The sequence below is a fragment of the Saccoglossus kowalevskii genome, chromosome 17, assembly GCF_978046115.1.
Source record: "Saccoglossus kowalevskii chromosome 17, keSacKowa6.1, whole genome shotgun sequence".
In the NCBI taxonomy this organism is placed as follows: Eukaryota; Metazoa; Hemichordata; class Enteropneusta; family Harrimaniidae; genus Saccoglossus; species Saccoglossus kowalevskii.
Genome location: NC_140657.1, coordinates 28,823,586 through 28,841,441, shown reverse-complemented (window position 1 = coordinate 28,841,441; position 17,856 = coordinate 28,823,586). Strand labels below are relative to the sequence as shown.

The 17,856-nt window shown below is 35.4% G+C and overlaps 1 protein-coding gene across 1 annotated transcript; it reads right to left on the bottom strand.

Moving 5' to 3' along the window:
- Positions 1-35: 35 nt before the first annotated feature.
- On the bottom strand, positions 36-5,960 carry LOC102806428 (monocarboxylate transporter 12-like). The gene is made up of 6 exons (XM_085492097.1): positions 5,723-5,960; positions 4,996-5,181; positions 4,350-4,867; positions 1,426-1,630; positions 405-566; positions 36-301 (listed from the first exon to the last, which is right to left on the bottom strand). Exons 1-5 carry the CDS (start codon positions 5,898-5,900, stop codon positions 445-447), a joined length of 1,209 nt encoding a protein of 402 aa, XP_085348223.1. The 5' UTR covers positions 5,901-5,960; the 3' UTR covers positions 36-301; positions 405-444.
- Positions 5,961-17,856: the final 11,896 nt, after the last annotated feature.

Below are 17,856 nucleotides of genomic sequence, written 5' to 3'. Positions count from 1 at the left end.
CTAACACATAACATAATGAGTCATGCAAAATGGAATGTGACAGATTTGAAAAGGGTTTCATTTATTCAAATATTCATTTACACTACACAAATCATTTCAGTTCAATTAATGTTTTCAGACTGAATTGTTGTAATAGCTGTATGTTTCATATCACCATATTAAGAAGAGTTGCCTCCCTTATGTTTTTTATTGTAGTTATCCACAACTGGCATAAGAAAGGCAAAAATCGCAGACACATTATAAATTGTCCCTGTGATATAAAAAACGGCATCATAATCTCCAAGAACATCACGCATCCAACCTATGGAAGATAATAAATAAATATGTCAGTTTGTTTGGATCTACATTATGATACTGGATTTGGTTAGTGAATATACCAGGAAGATAAGGCAAGTCTTAAATACCTGCAAGAAGTGGTCCAACCATCATTGCTAAAGCTTGTATTTACATCATCAATGACAAAGTAAAGTCATATCGTGTTGAAAAAAAATAATGTAACACCACAGCAACCATAGGAATATAGCACGCCATTCCACAACCAAATATACTCGCAAATGCCATTTGCCCTAAACGAAAGTGAATGAACAAGCTGAATAAAATAACATTGAGTTGCGTAGAATTTTATTAGGTGCTGTTTGTATTAAATAGCTGGTTTAAATACATTATAGCAAAGAATAAGTATATTCTACCTTTGCAGTACAAAGATGTATTTTTAATTTTCCAGTTTATCTTGACGCGGGAAGGTTCAATAGACTACCCCTAATAATCTAAGCTGTTGTTGTTAGTGACTTGTTATAGTTTTCTTGTAGGCACTTTAAAGCTGTTTTGAAGATCTGCTTTGGGGATAATCTAGTCCAATTGAATAACGCCTATTTATTAAATTAGACACGTACTGAGTAATAAAAGAGAAGTAATAATTTATTAAAACATAAAAAGTTAAATTTAGGCTGTGTTGGTTTTATGAATGGAGTTATATTTCTAATTACATTCTAATTGCCTTATGATGTTTCTGCGAGTCTGCGCTTAATAATATTTAATCAGAACATCTTAAATTTAAGTCGAATGACAGACATAACTAATTTGATAAACGACTTCACGTTTGCTCTGGAACGTATTAATTCATCTTATTAGTTTGAAATAATTGTAGTATTTTTTTTACGTAGGTCGCGAAGTGGTGTAAGATGAAAGGCAAGAATGTAAGTAGCTCATCTTGGTGATCTTTGCTGAAAGCAGAAATAAACACATGCAACCATAATTATTTGAAATAACATTTTGAACAAACACTATTACAAAACAAATCAATCTGTTTTCACCACAACGGAATCATTGACTTACGTTTATGTTTAGCAAGTGATGGAAAGCGATATAATACATATATAATTACAATTGATCTTGACATTTATTTAATCCATACAATCTACTCACCTTCATACGTTCTTAAGTGGACACTAATAATTGATATAATACCACACATTGACATACCAATACCATACAATATATAAGGTTTGACCTTGAAGAAATGTCCTCCAACTCCCCAAACTATTCTACAAACTAACTGGGTCATACCCATTAGTGTAGTTAAACTGGCACTTTTAAAGCTAGGAATTCCAATATCCCTGGCACGGTTCACCTGCACAGATATAATTATATTCAGTTATGAGGTAATTAGATTCGGCTTCAAATATATAGAATTAGGTATAACAAGTATATATAACCCGAATGTTGATTTTACACAAACATTGGTACGAAATATATCTAAACATTGTAATGTACGGGATATGAGTATATCTAAATGGGCATGTACGGGATATTCATATATGTAAATAAGGTATGGTACGGGATATGCATATATCTAAATGGCGTACGGTACAGGATGTGCATATATCTAAATGAGGTACAGCACGGGATATGTATATATCAAAATGGGATATGGTATGGATATGCATATATCTAAACAGGGTATGATATGGGATATGCATATATCTAAACAGGGTATGGTACGAGATATGCATATATCTAAATGGGGTATGTACGGGACATGTATATATCTAAATAGGGTATGGTATGGGATATGCATATATCTAACTTTGGTACTGTGTGGGATATGGATATATCTAAATGAGGTATGGTACGGGATATGCATATATCTAAATGGGGTATGGTATGGGATATGCATATATCTAAATGGGGTACGGTACGGGATATGCATATATCTAAATGGGATATGGTACGGGGTATGCATATATCTAAATGGTGTATGGTATACGTACGGGATATGTATATATCTAAATGGGATATGGTACGGGGGTATGCATATATCTAAATGGTGTATGGTACGGGATATGTATATATTTAGATGGGATATGGTACGGGGTATGCATATATCTAAATGGTGTATGGTATGGGATATGCATATATCTAACTTTGGTACTGTGTGGGATATGGATATATCTAAATGAGGTATGGTACGGGATATGCATATATCTAAATGGGGTATGGTATGGGATATGCATATATCTAAATGGGGTACGGTACGGGATATGCATATATCTAAATGGGATATGGTACGGGGTATGCATATATCTAAATGGTGTATGGTACGGGATATGTATATATCTAAATGGGATATGGTACGGGGGTATGCATATATCTAAATGGTGTATGGTACGGGATATGTATATATTTAGATGGGATATGGTACGGGGTATGCATATATCTAAATGGTGTATGGTATGGGATATGCATATATCTAACTTTGGTACTGTGTGGGATATGGATATATCTAAATGAGGTATGGTACGGGATATGCATATATCTAAATGGGGTATGGTATGGGATATGCATATATCTAAATGGGATATGGTACGGGGTATGCATATATCTAAATGGTGTATGGTACGGGGTATGCATATATCTAAATGAGGTATGGTACGGGAAATGCATATATCTAAATGGGATATGGTATGGGATATGCATATATCTAAATGGGGTACGGTACGGGATATGCATATATCTAAATGGGGTATGGTACGGGATATGGATATATGTAAATGGGGGTATGGTACGGGGTATGCATATATCTAAATAGGGTATGGTACGGGATATGCATATATCTAAATGGGATATGGTATGGGATATGTATATATCTAAATGGTGTATGGTACGGGATATGTATATATTTAGATGGGATATGGTATATGGTACGGGGTATGCATATATCTAAATGGTGTATGGTATGGGATATGCATATATCTAACTTTGGTACTGTGTGGGATATGGATATATCTAAATGAGGTATGGTACGGGATATGCATATATCTAAATGGGGTATGGTATGGGATATGCATATATCTAAATGGGATATGGTACGGGGTATGCATATATCTAAATGGTGTATGTTACGGGGTATGCATATATCTAAATGAGGTATGGTACGGGATATGCATATATCTAAATGGGATATGGTATGGGATATGCATATATCTAAATGGGGTACGGTACGGGATATGCATATATCTAAATGGGGTATGGTACGGGATATGGATATATGTAAATGGGGGTATGGTACGGGATATGCATATATCTAAATGGGGTATGGTACGGGATATGCATATATCTAAATAGGGTATGGTACGGGATATGCATATATCTAAATGGGGTATGGTATGGGATATGCATATATCTAAATGGGATATGGTACGGGGTATGCATATATCTAAATGGTGTATGGTACGGGATATGCATATATCTAAATGGGGTACGGTACGGGATATGCATATATCTAAATGGGGTATGGTACGGGATATGGATATATGTAAATGGGGATATGGTATGGGATATGCATATATCTAAATGGGGTACGGTACGGGATATGCATATATCTAAATGGGGTATGGTACGGGATATGGATATATGTAAATGGGGGTATGGTACGGGATATGCATATATCTAAATGGGGTATGGTACGGGATATGCATATATCTAAATAGGGTATGGTACGGGATATGCATATATCTAAATGGGGTATGGTATGGGATATGCATATATCTAAATGGGATATGGTACGGGGTATGCATATATCTAAATGGTGTATGGTACGGGATATGCATATATCTAAATGGGGTACGGTACGGGATATGCATATATCTAAATGGGGTATGGTACGGGATATGGATATATGTAAATGGGGGTATGGTACGGGGTATGCATATATCTAAATAGGGTATGGTACGGGATATGCATATATCTTATTGTTGTATGCGGGCGCTAGTGGCCAGGAATATCTACGTCAAGGAATGTAACATTATAGAATGTCTATGAGCCTAATGCGAGTATTTGTACATATTTACCATGTGAACTATAACAGCATTTTGTGATGATGCATGACCGAATGTAGACAACGCCATTATCACATACACTGTATTTTTAAAGAGTGATATGTCACACATTAACTTAAACAATATCTGACACTTTTTCAATCCAGTGAAGCAGCAAGTTTGCATACTGGTCTTTCTTGTCGCCAATGCATGATGTGTCACGCTGTCTGCTGTTTCAGAGGCCGTATTGAGCTCAGCATCGGTAAAAATTCCGTCTGATGTTTCGACACGCGTTTTTCTGAATCCGTGATAATAGTCTATAGGTCTAAACAGTGCCCCAACTAAACAGAAATGTAAAGAAATACCCCCTATGATTATCATCGTCCCTCGCCAACCATAATTGTCGAGAAGGACCTGCGTTAGAATAGGGAATATACACTGTCCTGCACCAACTCCTGACATAGCTATTCCAGCTGCTATTTTCATTTTTTCGCAGAAATATTTACCAATCATTGCAGATGCAGGGAATATTGCTATCCAATATATAAAACCTATAATAAGAAAGAATCAGATGATTTATTAAGTGCGTGTGTCGGTGTGACCATAGATTCAGAGGCCATTATGTGACTTTGATAATGGCAGCATATGTATGTGAAGTATTTTATATTCTAATACTTACTTATAAACACTCCATACACAAAATATATTTGTCCCAGGGAAGTCGTAAATGAACAGGCTACAAAACCTATCGAAGAGCATATCCCAGTAACCATAAGTACACTCCGATGACCAAATCGATTACATAAAGCCACTGACGCAGCCGGGCTGATTATTCCCATGGAACTTGATATGGTCCAGACCAGTGCTGTGAAAGAAAATTATTCTGCACACACGGCTATAATGTATATGCGTGGGGTGAATGGACAAAACAGTGCAATGAATAATTGATTGCTGCTGTCATTTATGGTTCGGTTAAATGGCGTACTAACAGGTCTTTGTCGCAGGTAAATCATATTCATTTCGTACTGTATGATTCGTACTACGATGCAGTAAAATACTACAATTATCTTGAGACTGTTGAATTAACAACATGTTATCGTTACCTTTGAAAATACATTTGTTTTAAATATTCTGATACATTTGTTATAAATATTCTATATCCTATTGTTATCAAGGTTAGATTTGCGTGTGAGTGCGTGTGTGTGTGTATGTGCGTTACAATTTGTATAATGTTTTTTTGTTACAGGTTATTTAATTAAAATACAATTAAATAGCAACCCTATATAGAGTTGCGTTCTATGAGTAAGACAAGTGATATAACCAGGGAGCCGATGCATAGCTATGCACCCTGCGTAAGCGAACTATGGTACACTCAAAGCATTTTTATATAGTATTATATATACTACCTGTTTCCGCTTTGGAAGCATTAAACGTCTCTAATAATGCTACATAAAGCACGCCAGATGAATGAACGAAACCTCCAAAAACAACACTATTCAGGAAAACAGCGAACACAATAACCCATCCGTAACCTCCATCTGGTGGATTGAATGGCGTGTTCTGGTTGTTAACTGGGTTTGACATCGCACCAAGGATACGAGGAGAGAGAGTATAACACCACAAAATACGGAATGAAATGACTTGCTTCTGTACATATCTCGGAGGGTTCCGTCTCATAAATATATTAATAAGTGATTACACAGTATATTTATAGGTTACAAATAACAAGTGATGGTATGCGATTATTTTTTTCCGACAATGCAAATTTCCAGGAATGGTAAAAATGCTACTAAGCCCGAGCTATGTATTTAAATGGATATGCAGAGTAACGCAGCAGCTATCAGCATGAATGCCGACACCCATGTCGCATTTCAGTTACCTCCATTACTTTGCAGTACTGTACCACATCATTCATATTCTCATCACTCAAAGTAATGGTGTATACATATGCACATTAAGGAATCCTACCCCATTTAAAAAAAAAACTAGAAACTAGTTCGTTGACAAATGAAAGTGAATTCCACGCTCTGCAGTTGCGACTGTCACTCCGTGGCGGCGGCACCGTAGAGGCAGTGGGGGCGGTCGCCCCACAAAAAAAATAGGTCGTGGGGGCGATAAAATAAGGTAAAACACTCATCTATATTTGTCACTAAAATCCACCACAGATGTCGGTAGAAATGCACACCGTGCGGTCCAACGTAAGAGAAATATACCTAAGTTTACCATCAAAATTTGCTTCCCAAAATGCAGGAAACAGCGTTTCAGAGGGTCTAGATTTCAAAATTTTACCGGTGGAGCATGCCCCGTACCCCCAAGAAAGGTCGCGTTGACATTCATTCACATAAAATGACATTCACATAAAAAACACTGCCGCCGCCTCTGCTGTCACTACTACAGGGCAAGTTTGTATTTATAGCTTGTTGAATAACTTTGACAAAAGCATATTGTCAATATTGTTGTTCGATATTCCATACTGTATAACAAGTTATACTGCTTATCAAAAACCGAAAATGTCGCGTAAAAACCCAAGACGTACAAAAACAATCATATTGGACGTACAAATACAATCGGTGCGCATGCGTATTAGAAACTACATTGTCTTATCGAACATCCACTCAAATGTGTGCTACACTAAGTGTTTATAGTGCATGTTCTCATCCATATGTTTAATGTCTTGCACACATGTCTAGAAAATTGTGATTACATCTATTGTATTGGACATAACATGCCTAAAATGGTTATGAATTATGTGATTGTGCACGTGACACTAAAAATTACACCATAAATAAATTAAAATTGCCGTGTGCTCTAGTCATAGTTTTGTTTTGTTAATATTCTGTCTCAATGGTACGTGTGCACTGCAATTGAGCGTCGTTAAAATCAAACAATTGTTTCCCATTTGAGCAACGCTACAGTGAATAAGCAATTCTCAATCTGACTGGATGATGTTTGTTTGTGTATTGTATGGAAAGCCACAGCTATCTTAAGTTATGTTATATAGTGCATTTACCATGTTATATAGTGCATTTACCTTGTTATGTGGTGCATTTATTATATTATGTAGTGCATTTAACTTGTTATGTGGTGCATTTATTATATTATGTAGTGCATTTACCATGTTATATAGTGCATTTACCTTGTTATATAGTGCATTTACCATGTTATATAGTGCATTTACCTTGTTATATAGTGCATTTACCATGTTATATAGTGCATTTACCTTGTTATGTAGTGCATTTATTATATTATGTAGTGCATTTAACTTGTTATGTGGTGCATTTATTATATTATGTAGTGCATTTACCATGTTATATAGTGCATTTACCTTGTTATATAGTGAATTTACCATGTTATATAGTGCATTTACCTTGTTATGTAGTGCATTTATTATATTATGTAGTGCATTTAACTTGTTATGTGGTGCATTTATTATATTATGTAGTGCATTTACCATGTTATATAGTGCATTTACCATGTTATATAGTGCATTTACCTTGTTATATAGTGCATTTACCATGTTATATAGTGCATTTACCTTGTTATATAGTGCATTTACCATGTTATATAGTGCATTTACCTTGTTATGAAGTGCATTTATTATATTATGTAGTGCATTTAACTTGTTATGTGGTGCATTTATTATATTATGTAGTGCATTTACCATGTTATATAGTGCATTTACCTTGTTATATAATGCATTTACCATGTTATATAGTGAATTTACCATGTTATATAGTGCATTTACCATGTTATATAGTGCATTTACCTTGTTATATAGTGCATTTACCATGTTATATAGTGCATTTACCTTGTTATGTGGTGCATTTATTATATTATGTAGTACATTTACCATGTTATATAGTGCATTTACCTTGTTATGTGGTGCATTTATTATATTATGTAGTGCATTTACCATGTTATATAGTGCATTCACCTTGTTATATAGTGCATTTACCATGTTATATAGTGCATTTACCTTGTTTTGTGGTGCATTTATTATATTATGTAGTGCATTTATTATATTATGTAGTGCATTTACCTTGTTATATAGTGCATTTACCATGTTATATAGTGCATTTACCATGTTATATAGTGCATTTACCTTGTTATGTGATGCATTTATTATATTATGCAGTGCATTTACCATGTTATATAGTGCATTTACCTTGTTATGTGGTGCATTTACCATGTTATGTGGTGCATTTATTATATTATGTAGTGCATTTACCATGTTATATATTGCATTTACCTTGTTATGTAGTGCATTTACCTTGTTATGTGGTGCATTTATTATATTATGTAGTGCATTTACCATGTTATATAGTGCATTTACCTTGTTATGTGGTGCATTTATTATATTATGTAGTGCATTTATTATATTATGTAGTGCATTTACCATGTTATATAGTGCATTTACCTTGTTATGTGGTGCATTTATTATATTATGTAGTGCATTTATTATATTATGTAGTGCATTTAACTTGTTATGTGGTGCATTTATTATATTATGTAGTGCATTTACCATGTTATATAGTGCATTTACCTTGTTATGTGGTGCATTTATTATATTATGTAGTGCATTTACCATGTTATATAGTGCATTTACCTTGTTATGTGGTGCATTTATTATATTATGTAGTGCATTTACCATGTTATATAGTGTATTTACCTTGTTATGTGGTGCATTTATTATATTATGTAGTGCATTTATTATATTATGTAGTGCATTTACCATGTTATATAGTGCATTTACCTTGTTATGTGGTGCATTTATTATATTATGTAGTGCATTTACCTTGTTATGTGGTGCATTTATTATATTATGTAGAGCATTTATTATATTATGTAGTGCATTTAACTTGTTATGTGGTGCATTTATTATATTATGTAGTGCATTTACCATGTTATATAGTGCATTTACCTTGTTATGTAGTGCATTTACCATGTTATATAGTGCATTTACCATGTTATATAGTGCATTTACCATGTTATATAGTGCATTTACCTTGTTATGTGGTGCATTTATTATATTATGTAGTGCATTTATTATATTATGTAGTACATTTAACTTGTTATGTGGTGCATTTATTATATTATGTAGTGCATTTACCATGTTATATAGTGCATTTACCTTGTTATATAGTGCATTTACCTTGTTATGTAGTGCATTTACCATATTATGTAGTGAATTTACCATGTCATGTAGTGTATTTATCTTGCTATGTTGGGCATTTATTATGTTATGTAGTGCATTTACCCTGTCATGTAGTGTATTAATCATGTTATGTAGTGCATTCACCATGTCATGTAGTGTATTTATCTTGCTATGTTGGGCATTTATCATGTTATGTAGTGCATTTACCATATTATGTAGTGCGTTTACCATGTCATGTAGTGTATTTATCTTGCTACTTTGGGCATTTATCATGTTATTTAGTGCATTTACCATATTATGTAGCGCATTTACCATGTCATGTAGTGTATTTACCATGTCATGTAGTGTATTTACCATGTCATGTAGTGTATTTATCATGTTATGTAGTGCATTTAGCATGTTATGTGGCGCATTTATCATATTATGTAGTGTATTTATCATAATATGTAGAACATTTGTCATATTATTTAATGCATTTACCATAGTATGTAGGGCATTCATCATAGTAACATAACACATTGGGCACATTAGAGGTGTACTAAGCAGCTTCATCATTCAACAAAGAATTGGGACACAATAGTAGAGTGACCTTTAAATTAGTTTTGAGGGATGTGGAATATAGTCCATGGAATAGGACCAAAATAGGAACTTTAGCTGCCACCCCTGGTTACTTTTGTTTTATGGTTTTATTTGATGGATATACCCTTCTAGTTCATGAATTAACTTGTTGTCGTATTTCCATGACAACACACATTTGTTTGTTTTTGGTAAACAAATATAAGGAAAACCCATTCAAATATATAGATTTATTGTATCATAATTAGGTTATGAACAGTAGAAATGAATTGTTTATTTTTTATCAAAATATATACTAGTATGATTACCACGGCAACAAAGTCACATTGACAAAAAATATTTTTTTTATCGCAAATAACAGCATAAAACAAATTATATACTTATAATCGCTAATATTTTTGTCATAACATGTATGGACTTTTACCAGACCGAGGCTCCAAACGGAGCCGCTATTTCCCGTTAATCTACGAGGAGGGGTAGTATAACTATCAGTTAAAGTTATCCAGTTATGTCTATATGTGTGTCTCTGATATATATAATGCCACTTATGACGTCATATGATTACTTAGTGTTGTCATGATGATCCGACCTTCTGTCAAGATGACAACAAGAGGAAATATAAACTAGAAGGGTGTGTCTATAAAATAAAACCATAAAACAAAAGTAACCAAGGTATGGCAGCTAAATATGGAATTGTGCACGGAAAGTTCAATATATTAAATATTCGCCAGTGTGATTCCCACGAGGCCATTTCCAGTTTACTTCAGTGTGGATTAGTTTGTAACCAGACTACCATTTACGAAAATACTGAAATCAATTTAAATCAAATAATTGTGAAGAAATCTGTACTTTAGTCAGTCTATTATTTGACCTGTACAAACTGACTGAAAGTTGAAAAGCAACAGTTATAAATCACAAATTTTGCATCTTGAACATTTGGATATACTCTAAAAGCTATATAGAAAGTTTTTAAATATTTGGTGAAATATGGAATAATGAAACATGAAAAATGTTCTTAGTTTACTTTAATTTTAATGCAGAACTTATAGAACATACTGGTAAGGTCAAGAGCCCAGGTGTTAAAAACAGGTTAAAACAGTTTTCATAATACTGTTGGTTAGAGTGTATCAAACTACAATCTAATCACAACTGTGTGTAGCCTACTACTGTGAAAAACTTTATTTTCAATAGATTTATTTTCACGGAAGGTCACTTTGCGCGGAATTAAATTCCACGCAATGAATAATAATGAGTTTCACAGAAAGTGTCATGGACATAACAGTAGATGATAGAGTAGACGCAAAACAAACTAAAGAATACCTGTGCACAATCCTTACATAAAACCAAAATACGGGATATAAATATCAATCATCACACGACACTTGCACATTCGCCTGTGATACTTGCCCTCTGCCCGTGACACTTTAACCAGTGATACTCAAATTGCTTCGTTTACGAATTTAAAACAATAAAATGCAATACAGAGACTCATTTCACAATGCAAGTCATGAGGATGTACTTTGATGTCGCAAACAACTGCCATTTGCAGTTTTTACTACTCAATTGCTGGTGAAAAAAATATCAAATACAGAAAATAAAGTCCAAATGATGTCGCATTAGCTAGGAAACTACAGTACTGTAAATCGATAGATCAGCTATTACTGATGATAGATCGGGAAGCTTGACACAGTTTGCCAGGTGATCGCGAGATCACGCAACGGAAATATCTGATGACAGCTTTGCAAGTTTCCCTTAAACTCGACGCCAACGCTAATGATTCAATCGGTTACATGCTAAGGTTACTTTGTATCGGGCGAAGGTAAAGCTTTGCTTGTGACCCAACATTACTTTTCAATTCAGCTACGCTCCAAGCACATTGAACAACTAATAAAATTCGACAGTTCGCTGTGCAATTCATTATTTCGATTCCGCCACATCCTTGGAAATATTCTCCTGTTATTTTCTTCATTACTTCACCTTTTTTGTCATCTGTGTAAAAACTATTTTTTTTAGTTCAAACTCAGCCTTTGCAAATCTCCCTCTTTCTGTCGTATTGGGGATTCTGTACGCAGGACAGTCGGACAAACATATAAAGTTTATTGTCTATGTTCGATGTTTGTTTTGCACTTTTCGTGAGTCGACGATCACCACTCTGTTGGCTAGATCTGCCTGGGCTGAAAAGACGGTCTATTTCGAGACGTACGTTCGCCCCCTGAAAATGAAAATGAAAATGCATCTGGATTACGCATAGCATCGTCCGAGTCGCACGGACCCGTGTATTCGACCTATAGGCCTGGACCCCCCAATACATTTTGCTGGATCCGTCCCTGAGTCATGCCAGATACTACTTGCGGATCTATTTTTTCTGCCTGGAAATTTTGCAGTATTGAACCCAATTTGAGGTCATACAGTATGGCTTCGATTTCGATTTTACGATGTCTACTGCAAAAGACCGCGCGAAGTGATTGAATTGTGGTGTCATGCACAGGACAGTATTACGGCGTCACAAAATATTCATCGTATTTCATTTTACGACTCACAGCACAACATGATGAATGCATCAGATAACTCAACGAATGGACACCGTAACACAGTATATGCACAAGACAACATGACAAACGCACCACACAATACGACGAAAGAACATCACAACAAAATGAAATCACAGCACAACATGGTGGATAGTATGCATTTTTACAATTATGATTTAGACTTGCATACAGTCTCTTGTTTATTTGTTGCTGTTTTACTAAAATAAAATATATTTCACGGTAAAATAGCTTTCGCCATTTACACACCCCCATGTTATTTTATTTTATTAAAAAAATAAACAAGAGACTGTATGCAAGTCTAGATAAAATTGTGTATGCCATTCCAGTACTAATCTAAATGCTGTAATACGCATGAAGTTTAGTGTGTTCTTTTGGGTAAATACTACCACAAGAAGTCCAAGAACTATATAACCGATATAACTATAATAAACTATGCGCCTAGCCTGTATATGGGGGGGGGGTATTATCTAGTGTATTCATTGCATAAGGCAGATACAGCCGATACCCTCCCCTTACATACTAGCGGTTTATAATTAAGTATGGTCCATGGATTCCCTGTATACTACAGTATAACTGTTAACCGTCATCGACGGAGTTACGACATAGTTGTTGTGTCATTGTATATTCAATTTACTGTGACCAGGATGCGATATAAAATAAAATAGTTTTTAAACAGTTCAGAGCAGTATTCAACACTCGTGGATTTTTTTTATTCAATTCATTATTCATTCATGTTTGCAAGGATGTATCTTTACTGAAACGCATAGGAATCTGCGATAGATCTTATATTGGTGTTAGAGGCATTATGTGCGACATGGCACCAGCTCAATCTTGTATTGATCTTTGCGCAATCGTTTCTAAACTATACAAAGTTGAACGAATTTTACATTTCCATCAAATTATTAATTAAACTTAGTAGTAAAATCGTTTTTCGTATCGCATTTTAGGATTATGTACAAAAAATAAATATATAAAAGAATTCACGCTGAGAAAAACAAAAAACACAAGATATCGATCGGATATATTCTCATTATTTACACTCATTTCAGGTTAACAACAAGTTGTTTGTGGAGAATGTGTATATATTTTAAAGAATATTTAGAAACTCAAAATAGCGGTTGGAACGCATCCAACAAACGACAGAAACTTTGACATCGCATTGATATGAGCGCCCGCTAATCAGTTTCGTACATAGGGTGTGGTATCGAATCTATACAACTCCATTTTTAAATATTGATAAAAATCTACAGCAACCACAGGTAACCCAAAACTAAATGTGTTTTATTAATATGATTTAATAATATCGAGTGCAATGCTGTAAATGTCAATTATTTAATTGATAGATTAGATAGTCCAGTACACGCACTGAAAGCTCATCCATACAGGACTGACCAATCTTGTACGCTAACGAATTGACTACATGTCTAAAATCAACTTCCTGTCTACCATTACCGGACTCGGATTCAATCACAACGCCTCCAATGCCACATCCCATGGTATCCGTCAGGTCTATTCCCACAGGATCTTACCATTGACCTGAAAGCCACATACGCATTGGGGATGACTTGTGCGTGATCCGTGTCGTGCCCATGCCTTTTGCCAGACTTTTAACTTCTGGTTTATCCTATGCATATACACATAGTGAAGTGCAGCAATGTTCTATTCGGTCTAATGGATCACGAATATTGTTTTCTTCCACGAAGTAAAATAACTGTGATTACAGACTCAACACACCTTCGAAAACATCTCTCCACAACCGTTCAATTCGCTGGCTGTGGTTGGCTCTTTGTAATATCAATATCAACGTTTTCCTTTCCCTTATCCGATCTCACACGACTGGGTAGGCCATAATTCTGTACTCCGATCATAAAACATTGAAGGAGTGTTGCTGCAGTTTGTTATCAGTATATTGTAGAACAACAGGTAATCGGCTAAAATCATCTCTACAGCCAAATATTACGAAATGCCATCGAATCACAGGCCCGTAGTTTGGGGGGGGGGTCGGTGTGGGGGGTTCGGTCGGACCCCCTACATTTTGGAAGTGAATAGATTTATGATCTAACATTAGAACATAATAAAACAAACATTATTAATTAAAATGATTATCATTGTTTAAATTACTTGACTCCGTGAGGTAACTATCACAGTAATGTAATGAGTAATGCATAGTAATGAGCATTTAGGTGGCAACGAGCTTTAAATGTCAATCGCGAAGTTACGCCGTCTCAGCTCAACAGCAGCCAATCAAAACAGGTTGTTATAAATAGGCAAGCTTTTATTCGGTTTTTCCGCGATGGTGTAATGAAGATCGCGTTCAAGCACCCGATGTTAAATATTAAAACAACATTGCAACAATAATGTAATGGTAGTCATTTTCTGAAGGATGTTGTGGTCCTGAATAGGGCAGTTTGTCTTGTGCTAGTGTTCGCTCAGTTAGTAAAGTGTGGGGATCGAACGGGATTGACACAACAACACGACACTGTACTTTCATAGTTTGGTTCATTAGTTTTGTATTCTTCAAGTTAATGGTGGCATATATACTGTTTTGTTCCAAGTGTATCAGCCAAATGTAGTTAACTTATTGTATTAGTACGTGTAGCATGTGTTATTGGACAATAGTGTACAGCTACGGGTTGAACATATCATTAAAACAATGCCGAAGATTTATCATCACGAGTTGTATAGGTCGAAGAGCTTCTTGCAGCCGACAATTTACCCCACAGTGTTGCTTTAGCACTGAAACTATGCGATGAATCATAAATTTTTTTTTTTTTTTTTGATGTCTCAGAAAATTTACTATATTTTTAGTGGGTTCATAAAAGGAGTTGTAGTCATTGAAGTATATTGAGACCGCTGCTAAACTGCCACTGTATGCATATTATTGTACCGCCCTCTAAATACAGATTTACAGCGAACCAAATATATTTACATACTGTAAGAAACTTGGTTGTATGCCATTGGTTAGTGCATTTAATTTGTTTGATGCAATCATTGTGCCAACTATTTCTTATGGTAGCGATATGGGGTACATAAATTCGGAAATCGAGAGGGTACAGATAACATTTTGCAGATATCTACCCGGTACTTAGCATTAATAGTTGTACAAACAATGTAGCGAGGTTAGACGAATGTGGAAGGCTGTCATTGTGCTGTGGTTATTTCAAGCGTTGTATCTCATATTGGTTAAAATTATTGAAACCCCAAAACATGTTATATCTTGCTTAAACGATTAGACAAGACCGGCAGACTTGCTTGGGAAACCCACATAAAAATCTCCTGTTCAAATATGGTTTCGGCATTGTCTAGTTTGAAAAACAAGTTGGAGATGTATTTTATCGATCGTTTGCTACATGGCCACCATCTTTATTTCAGGGTGAGCCATTTTAATATTTTTTTGTGTGTAATCTGACTGAATTGACAATACTCTGAGACATGACACTCATCTTGAGAAACTGCTGAACCGATGTTGCAAGAACGGAATAAAGATCAAGAATGAAAAACGTAAACTCTGATGCTCTTAAGTTCGCTTACATGGTCATCTGTTCACATCTGAAGTCCTCAAAGTTGATCCCGATAAAGTGAAGGCAAGGTGAATACAAGACATGCCTACCCCAAGAAATACTGAAGATGTCCAACGACGCAATTCCTGCCTCATCTGTCTGATGTAATGAAACCACTTCGGATGCTTACACATTCTGAAAGCCAGTTGGAATGGAGAACAGTGCAAGAATCAGCTTTCACTGAACTTAAGCCTAGGATTGGTTTAGCGTCTATTTTAGATACTACAATCCAAATAAAAACCTGGAAATACAGTGTGATAGCAGTAAGTTTTGACTTACCACAGTTCTAATGCAGTTTTTAGTAAAGCATTAATGCCCACTGAAGTCAGATATGCCAATGCTCACTATGTTATTCTAAATGGAGAAATTTCACCAGCGCACGTATGGTCACCACACCATTGTTTATAGTGATCATAAACCACTCGTATCTATAGTTAAGAAGCAAACGTTGCACCGGGAACCCGTTCAGATCACAGCCTCTGTGTTTACTCACACACTCTCCTTGATATCAAAACTTAATCAATAGTTTATATTGGAAGAATTCTGTCTCTTTGTGACATTTACAGGACGCTGATAAGCATTTAGTGTTGTATACATATAGTATGTGACCAAGGGATAATAGAGTATGGACGACAGTGGTAACTGGTACAACACATTTCCGTACTGAGTTTATTAATCAAGGGTATTGCATAGCATCGTGATTACATAGAAGAGTGACGCTGTAGGGTTCATGACAAATTACAGGAATTTAAAACCTAAAACAATATGAAAATACAATAAATTATATTGAGAACATTAACAATAATTCAAATGGAAAAATACAATTAACACTAATAAGTTAAAGCACATGTCAGAAACAAAGGATTGCATGAACATTGAAGCACATGACTAGAACAATAGCAAAAATGTACATACCCCGTCAGTTGGTCAAATCTAACAAATACAACATATTCTAGCTTGTAGGAGTCAGAAACTGCACTAGTTTTAAACAAAGTAGGTTGAAATAAGCTGGACTAGAAACATCCACAAACCAACTCCGGGCTGAATGGTAAGCTGGACTAAAACATCCACAAACCAACTCCGGGCTGAATGGTTAGCTGGACTAGAAACATCCACAAACCAACTCCGGGCTGAATGGTTAGCTGGACTAGAAACATCCACAAACCAACTCCAGGCTGAATGGTTAGCTGGACTAGAAACATCCACAAACCATCTCCGGGCTGAATGGTTAGCTGGACTCGAAACATCCACAAACCAACTCCGGGCTGAATGGTTAGCTGGACTCGAAACAGCCACAAACCAACTCCGGGCTGAATGGTTAGCTGGACTCGAAACAGCCACAAACCAACTCCGGGCTGAATGGTTAGCTGGACTAGAAACATCCACAAACCAACTCCGGGCTGAATGGTTAGCTGGACTAGAAACAGCCACAAACCAACCCCGGGCTGAATGGTTCAGTGGTATAAGAGATGAAAGACAGATGTGCTCCTCAGACGAGTCCTATGATGTTACTGACCAAAACTGATTTCTTAGTGTTAAGTTTCATGGGAAATATGCAAATGACTTCTACTGTTACTCATTGTGCACCCATTTGGGCTAATTTCATATTAATTAATAAACCAAATTACTGAAAATACATAAATCACATATCCTAAATAAATTGCTTGAACACATATCAACGTTATCAAAACAGATCA

What these genes read in the sequence shown, in the direction of transcription:
- LOC102806428 (XM_085492097.1), bottom strand. Translation starts at nt 5,900, where the DNA reads ATGTCAAACCCAGTTAACAACCAGAACACGCCATTCAATCCACCAGAT. An exon ending in TGCTTCCAAAGCGGAAACAG is followed by an intron (nt 5,182 to 5,722) that starts GTAGTATATATA and finishes TTTCTTTCACAG; the next exon opens with CACTGGTCTGGACCATATCA. An exon ending in TGTGTATGGAGTGTTTATAA is followed by an intron (nt 4,868 to 4,995) that starts GTAAGTATTAGA and finishes TTCTTATTATAG; the next exon opens with GTTTTATATATTGGATAGCA.